This window comes from Plectropomus leopardus, chromosome 17 (assembly GCF_008729295.1).
Source record: "Plectropomus leopardus isolate mb chromosome 17, YSFRI_Pleo_2.0, whole genome shotgun sequence".
NCBI lineage: Eukaryota > Metazoa > Chordata > Actinopteri > Perciformes > Serranidae > Plectropomus > Plectropomus leopardus.
Window position 1 is genome coordinate 28166571 of NC_056479.1, and position 15384 is coordinate 28181954.

Here is a 15384-nt window from a genome sequence, read left to right on the forward strand (position 1 = left end):
TCCTTTGTGGCCAAATGTGGGAAGGGGCTCACGTTTCTTCTGGAGATCTTGTGGAACAAAGTGGCTGATCCTTTTTTTGTGTGCATTGTGTTTGCAGAGATCGCTCGGGCCTCTGGACAGCGTCAAAGCGCACAAACCTCTGGCAAAATGTCAAGGATGCTCCGGGAGGGAGCGCAGACCGCAGAGACAGCAGCATGACTGGCAGCAGCCCTGAGACTCGGGTCAGAAGTAGGGCTCAGAGAGAAGCACTGCCTCTGCTTTTGAAGAGACATTTGTAAACACACAGAATGGGACTGTTTGGCATTTGTGTGTTTTTTGGGGCTTCTTCGACGTGACACTTGCGTGCGCCTTTTTTGGCTCTGAGTGCGCCAGGACGCTGCTGCTGCGCAGGTCGGGTGTGAACTGAAGCGCCGCTGGATGCCGCAGCCCCGCCGGGTCAAAACCACTGATTAGAGAGGGGGTCAAGAGATTGCTTTAGTGAGGGGAAACCCCCGCCAGGAGCCCCGCCGCCCTTCATTGCACCATGGATGACTCGGGGATAATCCGGCGCCGGAGGCTGCAGGTGAGTTGGTTTGACCGCACAACAGGCTGGACATCATCACCTTCTGATGTGTCTCTAAAAAAATCCCTCCCATTGTTTCCAGCGAGGCCACACAGCCAGATACCATATCATAATCACAAAAACGTGCTTCTTAAATGACAAGTTACTGTGATTTACAGTTTGGATTTTTTATAGCTTTAAGATCATAGAGATATTATGGTACCAAATTAAATGAATGTGTATCTCCTCAGTGACAATATTATTCCTTTACCTTATATTATGGTATTTTTTTGCTCCTGTACTAAAATTAATGTCTGACCAGCTTTCTATAAATAATATTGCTTTGTGCTGATACAGCATAAATAATCTGTTGATTATTTTCTTGAATATGTAGATAGATAGTTCTCAGATCTGTAAAATATCCAGAAATAGTGAAAATCGAACATAAAAAATTATTAAAAATAGAGCGATGTGATATGGAAAAGATCAAATTTCACAATATTTTTGACTATATACCTCCATATTTATATTGTGATTGTATAGGGTTGAGTTTTGGTCCTCTCATAAGATATTTACACAGATATCTTTTTGCAAATAATAATCAGAAAAGTGGAAATAATGACAGCTGTTAAAAGCAATATTAGACACTTATGATAATAAGATTCAAAATTATAATAGATAGCATGTGGTTTCATATAATAAAAAAATGATATATTGTCCAGTCTTACGTAAATACATTTTGCAAACATTAACTTAGTATTTTCATGAATATTCAGATAGTTCTTTGATCTGTAAAACATCCAACTTTTCCAGAGCCAGAGATGATGTCATCAAATAGCTTTTCATAATTTGGTTTGCTGCTGAGACAGTCTGACATCCTGAATATATCCTCCAACTTCATATTGTAGACACTTCTCTGTGCTTCTCTGTGAAACTGCTTTTTCATCCTTCCCCAAATCAGACACGATTTCTTCAGAGGATATAGTGAGTTACAGTCGGCAGGTTTCCATTACAGATTTGTGTAAAACTTAAGCGATGTTTTCGAAATGTTGCTAAAACATAATTGTGTGATGACTGCATTTCCACTGAGTGATGTTATGTGACTTCTCCTCTGGCAATAACGTCCCGGTAACCATGGCGATGGATGGTCAAAACATTAGCAGATTTATTTCTATTGCAGCCACCACACTAGGTGTCATTATTTCCAATCCAAGGTCATGTAGGCGTGTTATGGAGCCATAATGGTGTAAAGCGAGCCCCTTATTCTTGGGAGCCGCCATGTATAAGGAATTTATTGGAGGTGATAATCCACGATTTCACAGAGAAATTCCGGATCAAAACTTCCGGATGATCCGCTCAACTTTTGAGGAGTTATGTGACGCAATAAAACCTCTTGTAGCTCCTGCTGCATCATGAGGGAGCCAGTTCCTACAGACATGCATATAGCCATAGCCTCATGTGGCCTAGAAAAGCCAAAATAGTGTTTTCATTGCAGTTTTGCAAAATATGGCTGTTTGAATTTTTTGTGCTAAATGTTTTTGGTTTTTTTTCTGTAATTGATGTGTTTCCATTTGCACAATCTGAGGGTTAATGGAAACCTGCCTATTATGAGCTCCACGCTAGCTCCGGCAGCTTGGCGGACCATCTTAAAGGGGCGGGGCTTAATGAAGGGTCAATTGTTTCAGCTCTAATTACAGTATTAGTGTAAGAGAACACAATCATGATGCTTTAAGCACCGACACAAACCGAGCAGTACTCTTACAGTGTGTTTCTAACGGGTCACACAGTGTTTCTCAGGTGACGAGCGTTTTTCAGCAAACTAACCTCATTTTTTTCAGATGAGTAAATATCACATACGTGTGATATTCAGACTTGTAGCGTTGACGTTCTCTGAGCTCACTGTAGGATCATTTTTATTTAGTTAAGCTCTTAATAGGCTCTACAGTCTGTAATGCTGGTAATGAATCGTCACTCATGCATACTGGTATGACGTGTTCAAATGACTGCGCTCATCCATTATGAAGCAGCCTGCTTAACCACGGGTCATACACCCCCCCTCCATCTTTGTGTGAGTCAGTCAAGTGAACTGAGCGGGGATGAGCATCCTGCAGGCCGGGTGGAGAGCTGCCTCCTGCAGGGCACGTGTGTGCATGCAAGTGCATATATTTTCTTAAATATGGTGGCTATATTCGGGGGGAGGAAAAAGACGAATTGAGCCGCAGCTCCGAGCGGCTCAGAGGTAAATTGACCCCTATTACTGCGAAGAGAGAGAGAGAGGGTATAAAGGAATCAGCGGAGGATTAGTAGCGAGGTGTGCTGATGGTTTCATGTCTCATCATCCCCACCGCTCAGCTCACTGCTCTGCCGCTGTGATGTATGACAGGAGCTGCGAGGGAATTAATCATCATAGAGTCAGACTCACAAAGTCACTGGCATTTTATAGATATAGGCAGGCCAGCAGAATGATTTACAGTGTGTGTGTGGGGAATGTATGCATTTATCTTATCTACATGGAGTTTTATACCTGTACGCATAATATGTATAGATACATATGTGTGTATAAAACTGTGTGTTAATGTGCCTTTGCGTGTCCTATTGAGCTCCCTCGTTGCTCCCCTGGGTCTCATCATCCCAACCGTCACTCTCTCTCTCTCTCAAACACACACACACACCGTCATTCTCTCAGCACCATATGGTGACACACCCCACCCCCCCGCAGTGGAGGTCAAGGGTCACACCCATGATGCACTGCTTCAGCATGACTAACCTGAAATAATTTTTTTTTTTTTTTTCGCCTGCTGCAGTCGGTGACACTGCATTTAGCTCACTGGCACATATTTGTGCTCGTCTGAGTACCATACAAAGCAAATATTTATAAAAGATAATTATTTTGTTAGGTTTGCATGAAATTGCTGCAGAAGAATATTTAGTTTATAGAAATTTATGGAAGTATTTTGTTCTTTTACTTAATGAAAAGTACTGATACCACACTGTGAAGAAACTGTTAGAAGTACAATTCCTGGATTAAAAAATGTTACTTAAGTGGAAGTAATCAGGTAAATGTATTTCAAGTATGAAAAGTAAAGGTACAAAACACAGAAAAATCTTAAAAAAGGAAAAAAAACAACCCAAAAAACACACTTTCCATGATGTAAAAGCAGCAATGTCAACAACAGTCTTTAGTGGCACTTTCCTTGCAGGAAATTAAGCGATGTCTCAGGAAAAAAGCAACATTTTATTGCACTATCCCCGATGGAAACACAGCAGAGTCTCCTAAAAAACATCCAATTTTCGTTGCACAATCCCAGCAGAAAATACAGCAATAGCTATTAGTGGCAAAAAAGCAATGGGTCGCTAAAAAAACAACCATTTTTGTTGTTTACTGGTCCTGAATGTCTTGAAGAGTGCTCTGTAACTTGTTGTCACGCCATCCACCATCCCCTCCACCTCCAGATGACAAAGGCAGCTCATGTATTATGTCACTACATTGTGTCATATCATCAAAATTTGATATGATACATATGAAACGTACAAATGTAATGTATCTGTGTTTTGCAGAAATGTACAATCCCAACATTTTGTTCTAGTGACTGATTGCGGCTATGACCACGAACTCAGAAATCTGTAGTTCTCATTATTCAAGTTAAACCATGAAAAAACGTATGGAGTGACATTAAAAATGTTAAATGAAATAAAGGCCTAATCGAAGGCTAACAGCGTCGGCCCTCTAGCTGGTTGACTGTTTGTGTGATTGATAGGACTGAAGCGATATTATGAACTATTTTTAGTGCCCACTGACAAAGATTTCGGTACTCAGATTATCATCCATTCAGGACCAATATTCACTCTCTGGAATACACTAATGTGCTGCTGTAAAAAACCTGAATTTATTTTTGTAGGTACAGTTTTGATTGAATTAGTACGCAAAAAACAAACTTTCACGCAGCATTTAAGCTTTTTTTTTTTTACCATTTTCCTCCTGACGCTCACATATTAGACATGAAATAAATGACTGCACAGAAATACTGAGCACCAGACCATGACATCCATCAGCCCGTCCGCCTTTTCCATCTGTCAGACCACTTCAGTTAGTCCGTCTCTACTCCCGATGATGACTGGTCGGGTCACTGTCTCTTGGCAGCGGGACAATCCTTGATTGATCCTCATTGTTCGTCTCCCGGCCCGCTCCCCACCATTTTTCTTTTGCAGTGTGTCCACAGAATGATTGGCTCGTCCCGACAGAGCAGCAGTGTGCTTTATAGGCACGCAGCTCAACTAAAGCCATTTCATTATTACTGGGGCTGTTTTAGTCCTTTAGCCCAGGCAAGATGACTTGAAGGACACAACAGCAAAAGGACCCTTTATGGGCTCTAAAAAATAGCAGAGAAACGTGCACCAAGAGACAGAAGTCACTGGACTTTACGTGTCAATTATGGTTTATTATCCACATCGACATATTTGGCTTTTTGAATGGCTGACTGAATAAATGTAAAACCATGGGTATGTTAAATTTGTATGTTTCATAAATTGTAGGTTTCTAAATCGATGTAGTGTCTGAGACGACTCTGTGGGTGGTGGAGGGGATGATTGATGGCATGACAACCAGGTGAGACGTCTGCCAAGCTGCAGAGCGCTGGTCAACACTAACAAACAAGACATCCCTGTGTTTTTTAGCAAGTTATTGCTGCGTACTTCTGTAGTGCCACAAAAAACTGTTGTTTTTTTACTGATACCGTTGCATTTACAGCCCGGATTTTTCCCTGAAAAGTGGATGTTTTTTTTTCCTGCCACATAGCACAACAATAAGTGGTTGATTTTTACCCAGATGTCCCTTTTCTAGCCATGAAATTCCACAGTGTTGGACTTTAACCAACATTGTGGCATTTCCAGCTAAGATTGTTTCCCCCAAATTTGTTGTTTTGTACTAAGACATTGCTGCGTTTTCTGCCAGGATAGTGCTGTGAAAAGCTTATGTATTTTTTACTGACATTACAGCGTTTTCAGCCAGGATTTCACCCCGAAAAGCAGTTATTTTTATCAAGACATGGCTGTGTTTTCAGGCAGGTTAGCGACACAAAAAGCAGACGCCTTCTTCAAAGACATCATTGCGTTTCCTTCTGGGATAGTGCCACAAAAAGCGGTTGTATTTTACAGAGACATTGCTGCATTTCCAGCCAGGATAGTGCCATCAAAAGCTTTTGGTTTTAAACCAACATTGTGGTGTTTCCAGCTGGGATTGTTCCCCCAAACATTGCTTGAGACATGACTGCGTTTCCAGTTGGGGTAGTGCTATGAAAAGCTGTTGGTCTTTTACTGATATTATTGCATTTCCAGCCGAGATTGTACTCTGAAAAACGGTTGTTTTTGACCGGGACATTGCCGTGTTTCCTGCCGGATAGTGCCATGAAAAGCTTTTGTTTTTTTTTTACCGACATTGTGGTGTTTTCAGTCGGGATAGTGCCATGAAAAGCTTTTTTTTTTTTTTTTTTTTTTACCAACATTGTGGCATTTTACCGGCCAGGGTTGTTCCCTCAAAAAAGAAAAAAAGTTGTTGTTTTTAGTTGTTTCCAGTTGGGATAGTTCCACAAAAATGGTTGTTTTCAAGCAAAAATACAACCCTATCCAAGTGTTTTTTTTTATGTCTAAACCTAATGACACCTAATAACACAGCATTGTTGAAAGAAATGTTAAGTTTCAGTGTAAGATGTAACATCTGTGTTTTGCAGAAACGTACAATGCCAGTATTTATTCTTGTGTGTGAATGGATAGATGGATGGAGGGATAGTTGATTGACTCACAGTGTAGCACACTAGCTGTCTTCATGTTGCTGAAAGGCTGAGAAACAAGCACTTCAGATTAATGTTCACGCCATTTTTAATGGCTAAACTCACATCTGTCCACTGGTTCAAGAAAACAAGAGAAATGTTTGTAGATAATGTTAAGAAAAAAATAACTTGAATTTCAACGTCCCTTACAACTATTGTTGCCTGAGGTTGAGCACATCAACAAATGATGCATTGATGGTGACTCAAAACATGAGGCGGCTATAAAAAAACACACACAAACGTACATAGTATGAGTGCTACAGCTGAACCATTACTGAGGTTATTTGTCAGAGTGAACATGCTTTGACAGAAATAGGACATCTGCAGGTTAGATACTAAAAAGCCCAACATGAATCTGTATCAGCTAACGCAAATCTTTGGGCAAAATGCTCACAGATAAAGCAGAAACATTACGAGACAGCGGCACAAGTGAGAGAAGACTCTATACAGTCCTGTCAGTGTGATCGCCCGGGACTAAAGAGGATCAGACAATCGTTGAGATGCTCAAACCTCATCTCCCCCCCCCCCAGAGGACGAGGCTAAACCCCGATTAAAAAAAAGAGCAGCCGTTCCTGTCAGAGACGAGAGCAAATAGTGTGGCATTGTGTTGTTTGCTAATCTGTGATCGTTGGGCATGTCCTGTTTGTGACAGAGCCTCCCATCTGTTGTCAGTCACTCTCCACCACCGCCAGACTCCATTAATGGCACTCAGAGAGCGCCGCACGTCAGACGATGTTTTTTTTTTTTTTTTAAACTGTCTTTTTACATGTGGTGACGTGGGAGATGCGACCATGCGATGAGCAAAACGCGCTGGCATTCTGACACTAATTACACCACAGGAGGACCAAGTCACAGAGAAACCAGGCTTCAGAGGATGTCCTAGACCAGGGACACTCAAATGGCTTTGTTTCGGGGCCACTTGTGCAAAATAATAGAACGTCAGGAGCCAGTCACAGCAGCCCCAAACAGGTTTCAAGGATTTTAGGGCATTTCAAGGATTTAAAGATGTTTCTTGGATGTTTGGACATGTCTAGGATTTAAGGACATTTTGAGAATTTTAGGACTTTTCCAGGATTGTAGAAAATGTATAGGATTTTAGGATGTTTTTAGGATTATAGGAATTTTATTGGATTTCAGGAAATTTTTATAGGTTCATAGGACATCACTAGGATGTTACGACAATTCTAGGTTTTAAGGTAATTTCTAGGATTGTAGGACATCTCTAGGATTTTAAGGTGTTTCTAGTTTTTTAGGACATTTTGAAGATTTTGGGTCATTTCCAAGACTTTAGGACATTTCTTGGATTTTTGGACATCTCCAGGATTTCAGGACATATATAGGATTTTAGGATGTTTTAGGGTATTTCTAGGATTTCAGGACATTTTTCTTAGATATTAGGATGATTTTAGAATTTTAGGTCATTGGGGTCTTAGATAGGACCTCTGTCGGGAGTTGCGAGCGATCCTCCACTGGCACTTTTTATGCATTCTGGTACCTTATGTACACTTAAAATACAAAAACAATACCCAGTGTGAATTTTGGGGCCATCCGCTATTCTGTTGGGGGCCAGATTTGGCCCGCGGGCCGTTAGTTGAGTATCGCTGTTGTAGGATCTGTATGTGGTTAGAGGATGATATTTCCTTGAAGGATATATTATATACTCTTTACTTGCGGAAACGTGGAGGCTGTGAGTCACAAAGGCAGATTCAGAGGCAGCGTGGTGTGCTTGTCTCCTGGCACAATGACCGTTGACAAAGTCTAGATTGGAACTTGGAAATGAGTTGTCTCTGCCACCTTTTTACAAATTAAAGTGGAACTGAGGGTTATGAGGGTGAATGCAGGGAGACACAATGTGACACTGAGTACTAGGAATTATAAGAAGTAAATGGGGTGACAGAGGAGTGTTTTAATGGAATTTTTACTGGGTTAATAAAGGCCATGTCACCTGAGGATTTAATAATGAGCCGCTGTTGCACAGGGATATAATGTACAGTTCACTGCGCAGTTTTGACTCTCACTTAACAATCCTGCATTTTCTTGTTTACTCTGTGCAACCTTGAAGCAAAGAAGGACAAAATGTGAGGAGTGGAAGACAGGGGCATCATATTGACGGCGCCTGTTCATTATTTCAGGCACCAGTGGACGGCTGCACTTTGTTTAATGTGCCAACTGGTTCTTTTTATTGTCTAGACATGCCTGAACATTAAAGAGCCCCACAGAGGGGCATCAGACAGACAGTGAGCAGATGTTCACGGCTCTGGATTCAGATACAAAAGAGGTATAGCCGTCTGCTCTGTTCCACCAACAGGCTTAATGCGTTTAGATTTTTTTCGTACTTAGTTTTAAATTGACTTTATATGCAGAGCTGTTTTTTTAAACAGCCAGTTTCTCCTGAAGACATACAAAATGTATGCCTAAATACTCAAAAAGTGCTTGTTTTTCGCACTGACAGGCTCAGGTTGTATTTTTAAGTGTTTGACAAAAGTATGGAGAGACTGATAGGGAGAAATAAAAGGTTTTTCTTTACCTTTCTCTTGATTTAATCTGTTTATTGTCTTTCTGCAACATGTTAAGACTAAATTTAACTTACTGTTGGGTGAGACTTAGTTTAAAACATTTCCCATTCGTGTGTGATAAGTTGGGCTCTCTCTTTGGCTCTTGTACTCGTTTTGGCGAGCAGGGTTGCACCTTGTCAGTGTGGTTTGGCCGTGTAGTGATCGTTAAGGAGGAATGTGTGGAGAGGGGGCTGACCGAAGCGCCTCACCATGATGCCGGCTCTCATGCTGCATCATGTTAGTTGTACAGTTTGTGTGGTTTGCAATATTTGCAAACTGTTTTTGTCTTTTCTGTTATCTTCTTGTCTTTATTACTTTCTGACTTGAGGAAACTTAAATGTAACCACGGTGACCACAAGAACCGCCTCGAAACTGTGCTGATTGTATAGATCCTCTCGGTGTGAAGCATCCATGCTCTCAAACACATAGATGTAAACTGTAAGTGCAACTTGACTGGTGCGTGGAGGCATACAACCGTGTGGCGGTATACCTAGTTTTAAACCAAATTAGCCGGAAACATGAAAAAGTCATTCAGAGATAATGTTTTCAACCAACACATGTATGTATTGTTAGCTTTTGTTGCTAAGTAGGAACAGCTAAAAAAATCTGCCAGTGATAGCTGTCAGTTTAGAAACTACAGTCTCCGAATTTGATAGAGAAGCTGCATTTGTCTACCTGCTATCTGAAATGGATTGTTTTAGAAGTATAGTATGAATATTTGTGGAAAATTCGCCTCTGCTTGACAGGTGTAACAACAGCAACTTGGCGGGGTGTGGCTGGGTTAGTACTTCCTGTTAAACCCAGGGTTTTAGAGGCCCCTGGGGTTCTTGGGCTGTGGAAAAGTTACCCAGCTGGTAATCCACTAACGAGGTAATAATCAGATCGACTGTATGTACATGATGTATTTGCATGTGTGTTTGTTTACAAACCAGTCAGCCTGTTTATTCCTGCCACCGATTTTGAGCCAGGGCTAATCTCCTGAGTCCAGATGGACAGAGTACACCAAGCAGCAGCAGCAGACACTCTCTGCATCGACCGAAAACAGTGTGAGCGGAGCCAGATCTCATGCCAGCACAGCCTGGCTCTTTACAAAACCTGCATGCTGAGATACAGAGAGGGAGGGAGGGAGGGTGTAAACAAGGGTGGAGTAGAGGCTGAGAGGGATCATGCTTTCATGCCCACAGCCTCACCCTTCAGCTTGGCCTTCAGCTCTGTGTGTGTGTGTGTGTGTGTGTGTGTGTGTGTGTGGGTGCTTGAGTGTCTCAGATGTGAGCCACAGTATATCGCAGCAGATGCAATTAATGCATTAGCCGCCTCACACCTTCTCCTGTCACACGCAGTGTAATGTCGTTAACGTGCTGTTAGCGTTGCATCGACCGCCTTCCAACCGCAGTCAATGCAATTATTATGTTAACCTTCAGAAAGAGACTGTGTGAGTGTGTGTGTGTGTGTGTGTGTGTGTGTGTATGTATGATTTCTACCGAAGAAAAAAATATGTAAGCAGACATAATGTCAGGAGGCCAGGAGACAGTTGTAGCAGCCCAATGCATGTTTTGAGGATGCTTCTAGGATTTCATAACATTTATAAGATTTAAGGACATTTCTTGGACTTTAGGACCTTTCTATGATCTTAGGATGTTTCTAGGATTTATGGGCTTTTCTTGGATTTTAGGACATTTATAGGATTTTTGGATGTTTCTAGGATTTTAGCACTTTTTCGGGATTGTAGAAAATTTCTAGGATTGAAGGATGTGTTGAGTATTTTAGGATGTTTTTAGCATTTTATGACATTTTTAGGATTTTAGGACATATCTTAGATTTTAGGACATTAGGGTCTTAGCTAGGACCTTTGTCGGGAGTGTGGGGGATCCTCCACTGGCACATTTTTTTGATAAACAAGCTCTATTTTGATGCTGTTTTATTCACTTTGCCACCTTATGTATACTAAAAGTATAAAAATAATTCCCAGTGTGAATCACTTTATTTTTATTGTGACTTAGAAAGTGGTTGGGGGCCACCCGGCATCCTATAGGGGGCCAGATTTGGCCCTCGGATGAGTTGAGTATCACTGTATAAAAGTGTGGCCTTCTGAAAGCTCAATATATCACAAGGACCAACAAGGTGTTTTTGTTGTCAGTCACCATCCGTAAGGTTAAGTCTATGTCACAGATAACAATTACCTCCGGAGGAGAGAGCCGAGGCGCCACAATAGAGAAAAACACTCCGCCGATAAGAAGAGTAGAAAATAATAATCTCGCCTCCTTCATAAGTCAGTCACAAGCTACACTGGTTTCCACAGCGTGTCTCGAGGGTTTGCGTGTTAACAGATACAAATCCCTCCTTACAAGGTCAACTGAATATTCAACCTATTGATCCCTCTTCACTTTGTCCTTCATTGATCAGGCTAATTGACCCTGAGCCGTCAGAGCCGAGAGGAGGATGACTTACAAGAGCGAGAGGCTTCAGGAAAGGCCTCCGCTGATGAGGAGGGTTAACTGTGCTAACAGGACCTGACAGTCAGTGCTGCTGTTACAGAGCAGCAGTGTAAACACAGTTAAATAAAACCTCATCATGTCACACAAAATATAATATAGTTTCATAATAAACTGAACGTGGGGATGCAATTTTCACCAGACGACAAAATAAAAAACTCTTGAAACATATCTAATGTTTATGTTATGAGGATATTCCACATTTTCTTAATTACTTTACTAACAAATTAGGCATTTATATAAATAAAACTGACCATGATCTATAACTCCAGCAGCTTTTAGCCAATAAATGTTTGTGTTTTCAGCATCCCATCAGTGCGTTTCCATGATAGTTACACCAAAAGGAGCTGTTTTTACTGAAATATTGCTGCATTTCTTGACAGGATAGTGAGACAAAAACAGGTGTTTTTTGCAGAGAGATCGTGAGTGTTTGTGGCTTTTATTTTGCCACCAAAACATGATCTTCTCTGAGCCCTAAACATGTAGATTTTGTGCCTAAACTTAACTACATGTTATCCACAGCATTGTCAAAATGTATAGAAGTGTAAAGTTTCAACCTCTTCACTACATAATAACGTATTAACCCTTTAAAACCTGAGTACATTGGCTTAATTTCTTTCAAAAACTTGTGAAGAAGCCAATGAGCAACAAAAGAACTTACTCAAAAAATTTATTAAAAAAAAAAAAGAAATCAGCAAGAAATTAGTGAAAAAAGTCCAAGAAAATTACCTAATTTTAAATATACAATAATATATATAATTAAATTATATAATTATAACATAAGTTTTCCCTAACATTTTTCCCTAGCTTTTTTAAAAAAAGTCCTCTAAATCTGTTAAGTTTGTTGAATATTTGTTATTGCTCATTGCCTTTTTTTCCCAGTGTTTTTAAAAGAAATCAAACCAATCTGCTCAGAGTTCAGAGGTTTAAATACTCGTGAAAGACGTCTGAAAACAGCACAATGAAAGTGATGTCGCTCCAGGTTTCAAAGGGTTAATGTAATGTATGAGTCATTTTCAGAAATTACAACATTTATTCTGGCGCCTGGGTCACAAATTTTAGAAGGAAGATGCTTCAAAAGGCTCACGTGGACTTTAAAGGGAATTTCACACATAAACATAAAGACCAATTTACTTGTAAAGGGGAATAAATTACATGTTTTTCTTTATTCTTCATGTGAATATTTGAAGTTTCTGTACCTGATCTCTCTTTTTTCTCTTTCTTTGTCTTTCTTTCAGAAGGATTTGCCACTGCCTCGCAAAAACAGCAGGTGAGTGTTACCTTTGTTCACCCCTCCTCCCTCCTCTCTGGGGAGACACCAGCTCCACTCCAGAAAAACAATCACACCAGGAGGAGCTGCTGAGCGTGGTGTGTATGCAGTGTTTTGAAAAGCTGTGAGGATGCTTCAGTGGTGCTTGTGGTGTGGAGAGTGTGGTCCTTTTGTGAATGAGGAGGAGGTCGGCTGGAGGGATGCTGGGAGTCTGTTGGAGTCTGATTAAAACCAGCCGGGAGCTCTGGAGGCTGTCCATGGTGCTGAAAGACAAGCAGTGGCTCAGAGACTCCCTCTTTATCGCCCCTCTTCTCTCCCTTTTTCTCCGTTATTAATCTGTTTCTATATTCCGCTCTCATTTCCACTTCTTCACTTGCTTTTCTCGCTCTCTCTTTCACACATAGAGTGTGTCAGTTTATCAGAATATTAGCAGTCAGCTTTTGCCAACCCTCGGCTAAAATGAACTACAAAACCGGACACGCAGTGATCGAAATACAGTAAAGAAAAAACCCACACGCAAAATAATGACACAGTAAATCACACATGTTCAGTAAAACATACAGTGCAGCTAAATTACCCTCAACAAAACAAATTAACCCCTTGATACCCAAGCAAACCAAAACAAGAAAATGTCCTAAAAGTGTGTGTGTTATATATACATATATATATAGTAATAGTATCGTATTTCCCATATTTACGAGTTATGAGCACATGAACGGCCCTCCAAAGCTGTTATTGGAAATTGGGAAATTTTGATGATACCCAAGCTGCCGAGTTGTGACGTTTGCATGTTTCAGGGCAGCAGAAATGGCTAAAAGCACAGTAATAGTGTCAACAACTGATGGTAAAACTTATAGTACCTTTAGTTAACTTTAATCTCTAAAGCATGCCAGGGGAGTATGCCAACATAGATAACAATTATTTTATAACACGAGTTGCAGACTTGACATAATAAATGCATAAACATGGTGGGCAAAACTTAATGTTTGGTCAGTGGTGAGAGACTTTTTTTTTTTTTTTATAAAATATCATTTCTTGATCACATGTAAAGCATAATATGATAATGTTAACTGCTGTCCATGTAGAGTGACCAGATTAAATATAAAAACATATAAAAATGTAATAGAATATATAGAATATATGTATATAAAATGATGTATAAAAATATAGATAAACTGGAAACAGCTATCTTGTTTAACGCGCTTAGCATTAAAATGCAGCCCATCTTCTTTGCAGCTTCCCACTTTATGACCTCAAAGCACACAAACACAACAAAGTCAGAAGAACGACTTCCCAACTCAGAAACCTTTTGACATCACATGAATGCAGTAATACCCCATAACTTTAGAAATGTTGATGTAATACGTATGAAACATAGAGATGTATTTGTGGTTTGTAGAAACATACACTGTCGTCAGGCGACTGGCTGCTTCTTTCATCCCGGGTGTATTATTATGATGAGAGTATTAAATAAGACCAATAGCATGTTAATAAGGCTTTTAAAGGTTTTATTATTATCTCTTTGCTCCATGGAGTGAGAGTAGATCTGTGTGTGTGTGTGTGTGTGTGTGTGTGTTAGTGGTCACAGCCCACTGCCTCTCTCCACCCCTCTCCCATTCCCCTGCCCCATCCATCTTCCCTCAGCTGCTCCACTGCCCCCTCGTCCCGAGTCATCATGGGTAATCAAACATGAAATGAAGCTGCAGACCAGCTCATGTTTGTGTTCTCCTCTCCGTCTCACTGTTGTCCTTCACTTTCCACCAATACTTCCCATTTTTACCATCATGCCCCTCTCTCCGGAGACACTTTCCATTTGGACTCAGTGTGTCTCCCTGCGAACTATCAATCCAACATGCATTATAGATGAGCTCAGCTTCACTTTCAGTCTGAGTCCATTCATGGGTGAACAACCATCCAGAGCGAGGACACTCAACCTGCTTTGCTCAAGGGCCACTTCTGCAGAATGACAGAGGACCAGGGGCCACATGCATGTTTGTAGGATTTTAAGACGTTTCTGGGATTTTAGGATGTTTCTTGGATTAAAGCATGTTTTTAGAATGTTGGGACATTTCTTGGATTTTAGGACATTTTTAGGATTTTAGGAGGTTTTTAGGATTTTAAGGTTGTTTCTCGGATTTAAGTATGTTTTTAGGATTTTAGGACATTTCTAGGATTTTAAGAAATTTCTTGGATTTTAGGAGGTTTTTAGGATTTTAAGGTAAATTTCTTGGATTTTTGGTTAGTTCCAGGATGTTATGACATTCTCAGATTATAGGACATTTCTTGGATTTCAAGACGTTTTTAGGATGTTTCTAAGATTTTAGGATGTTAGGACATTTCTCGGATTTTGTCTTTGGATTGCAGCATATTTTTAGAATTTTCTGACATTTCTCAGATTTTAGGACATTTCTAGAATTTTAATACGTTTTTAGGATTTTAGTACAAAAACAATTCCCAGTGGGAATCATTTTATTTTTACTGTGAATTAGAAAATGGTTTGGGGGGGTCACTGATTCAAAGTTTCTGTGTTTGACATACTTTGTCATCAGTTATGTTTTTTTAATGTTGGACTCTTTTCAGCATCTGTTGTACAGTTATGTAACTGTCCACCGTGTCCCTCAGTCATGTCTTCACTTTGCTGAGATGAGTTAACCTTTCTCTACTTTCTACGTCTTCATTCATGGTGTCCATCGCCTGCAGT

At 40.4% G+C, this 15384-nt stretch overlaps 1 protein-coding gene across 2 annotated transcripts in view; it reads left to right on the forward strand.

Annotated features, from left to right (window-relative positions):
- Positions 1 to 262: 262 nt before the first annotated feature.
- LOC121956177 (microtubule-associated serine/threonine-protein kinase 1-like) overlaps positions 263 to 15384 on the forward strand; it is a 59845-nt gene continuing 44723 nt past the window's right edge. The window contains exons 1-2 of one of the 2 annotated variants that reach the window (XM_042504303.1): positions 263 to 562; positions 12652 to 12683. In XM_042504303.1, the coding sequence (XP_042360237.1) occupies positions 524 to 562; positions 12652 to 12683 (71 nt within the window). In that variant the 5' untranslated portion in view covers positions 263 to 523. The remainder of the gene's footprint in view (positions 563 to 12651; positions 12684 to 15384) is intronic. The other variant, XM_042504304.1, reaches the window with a different exon arrangement.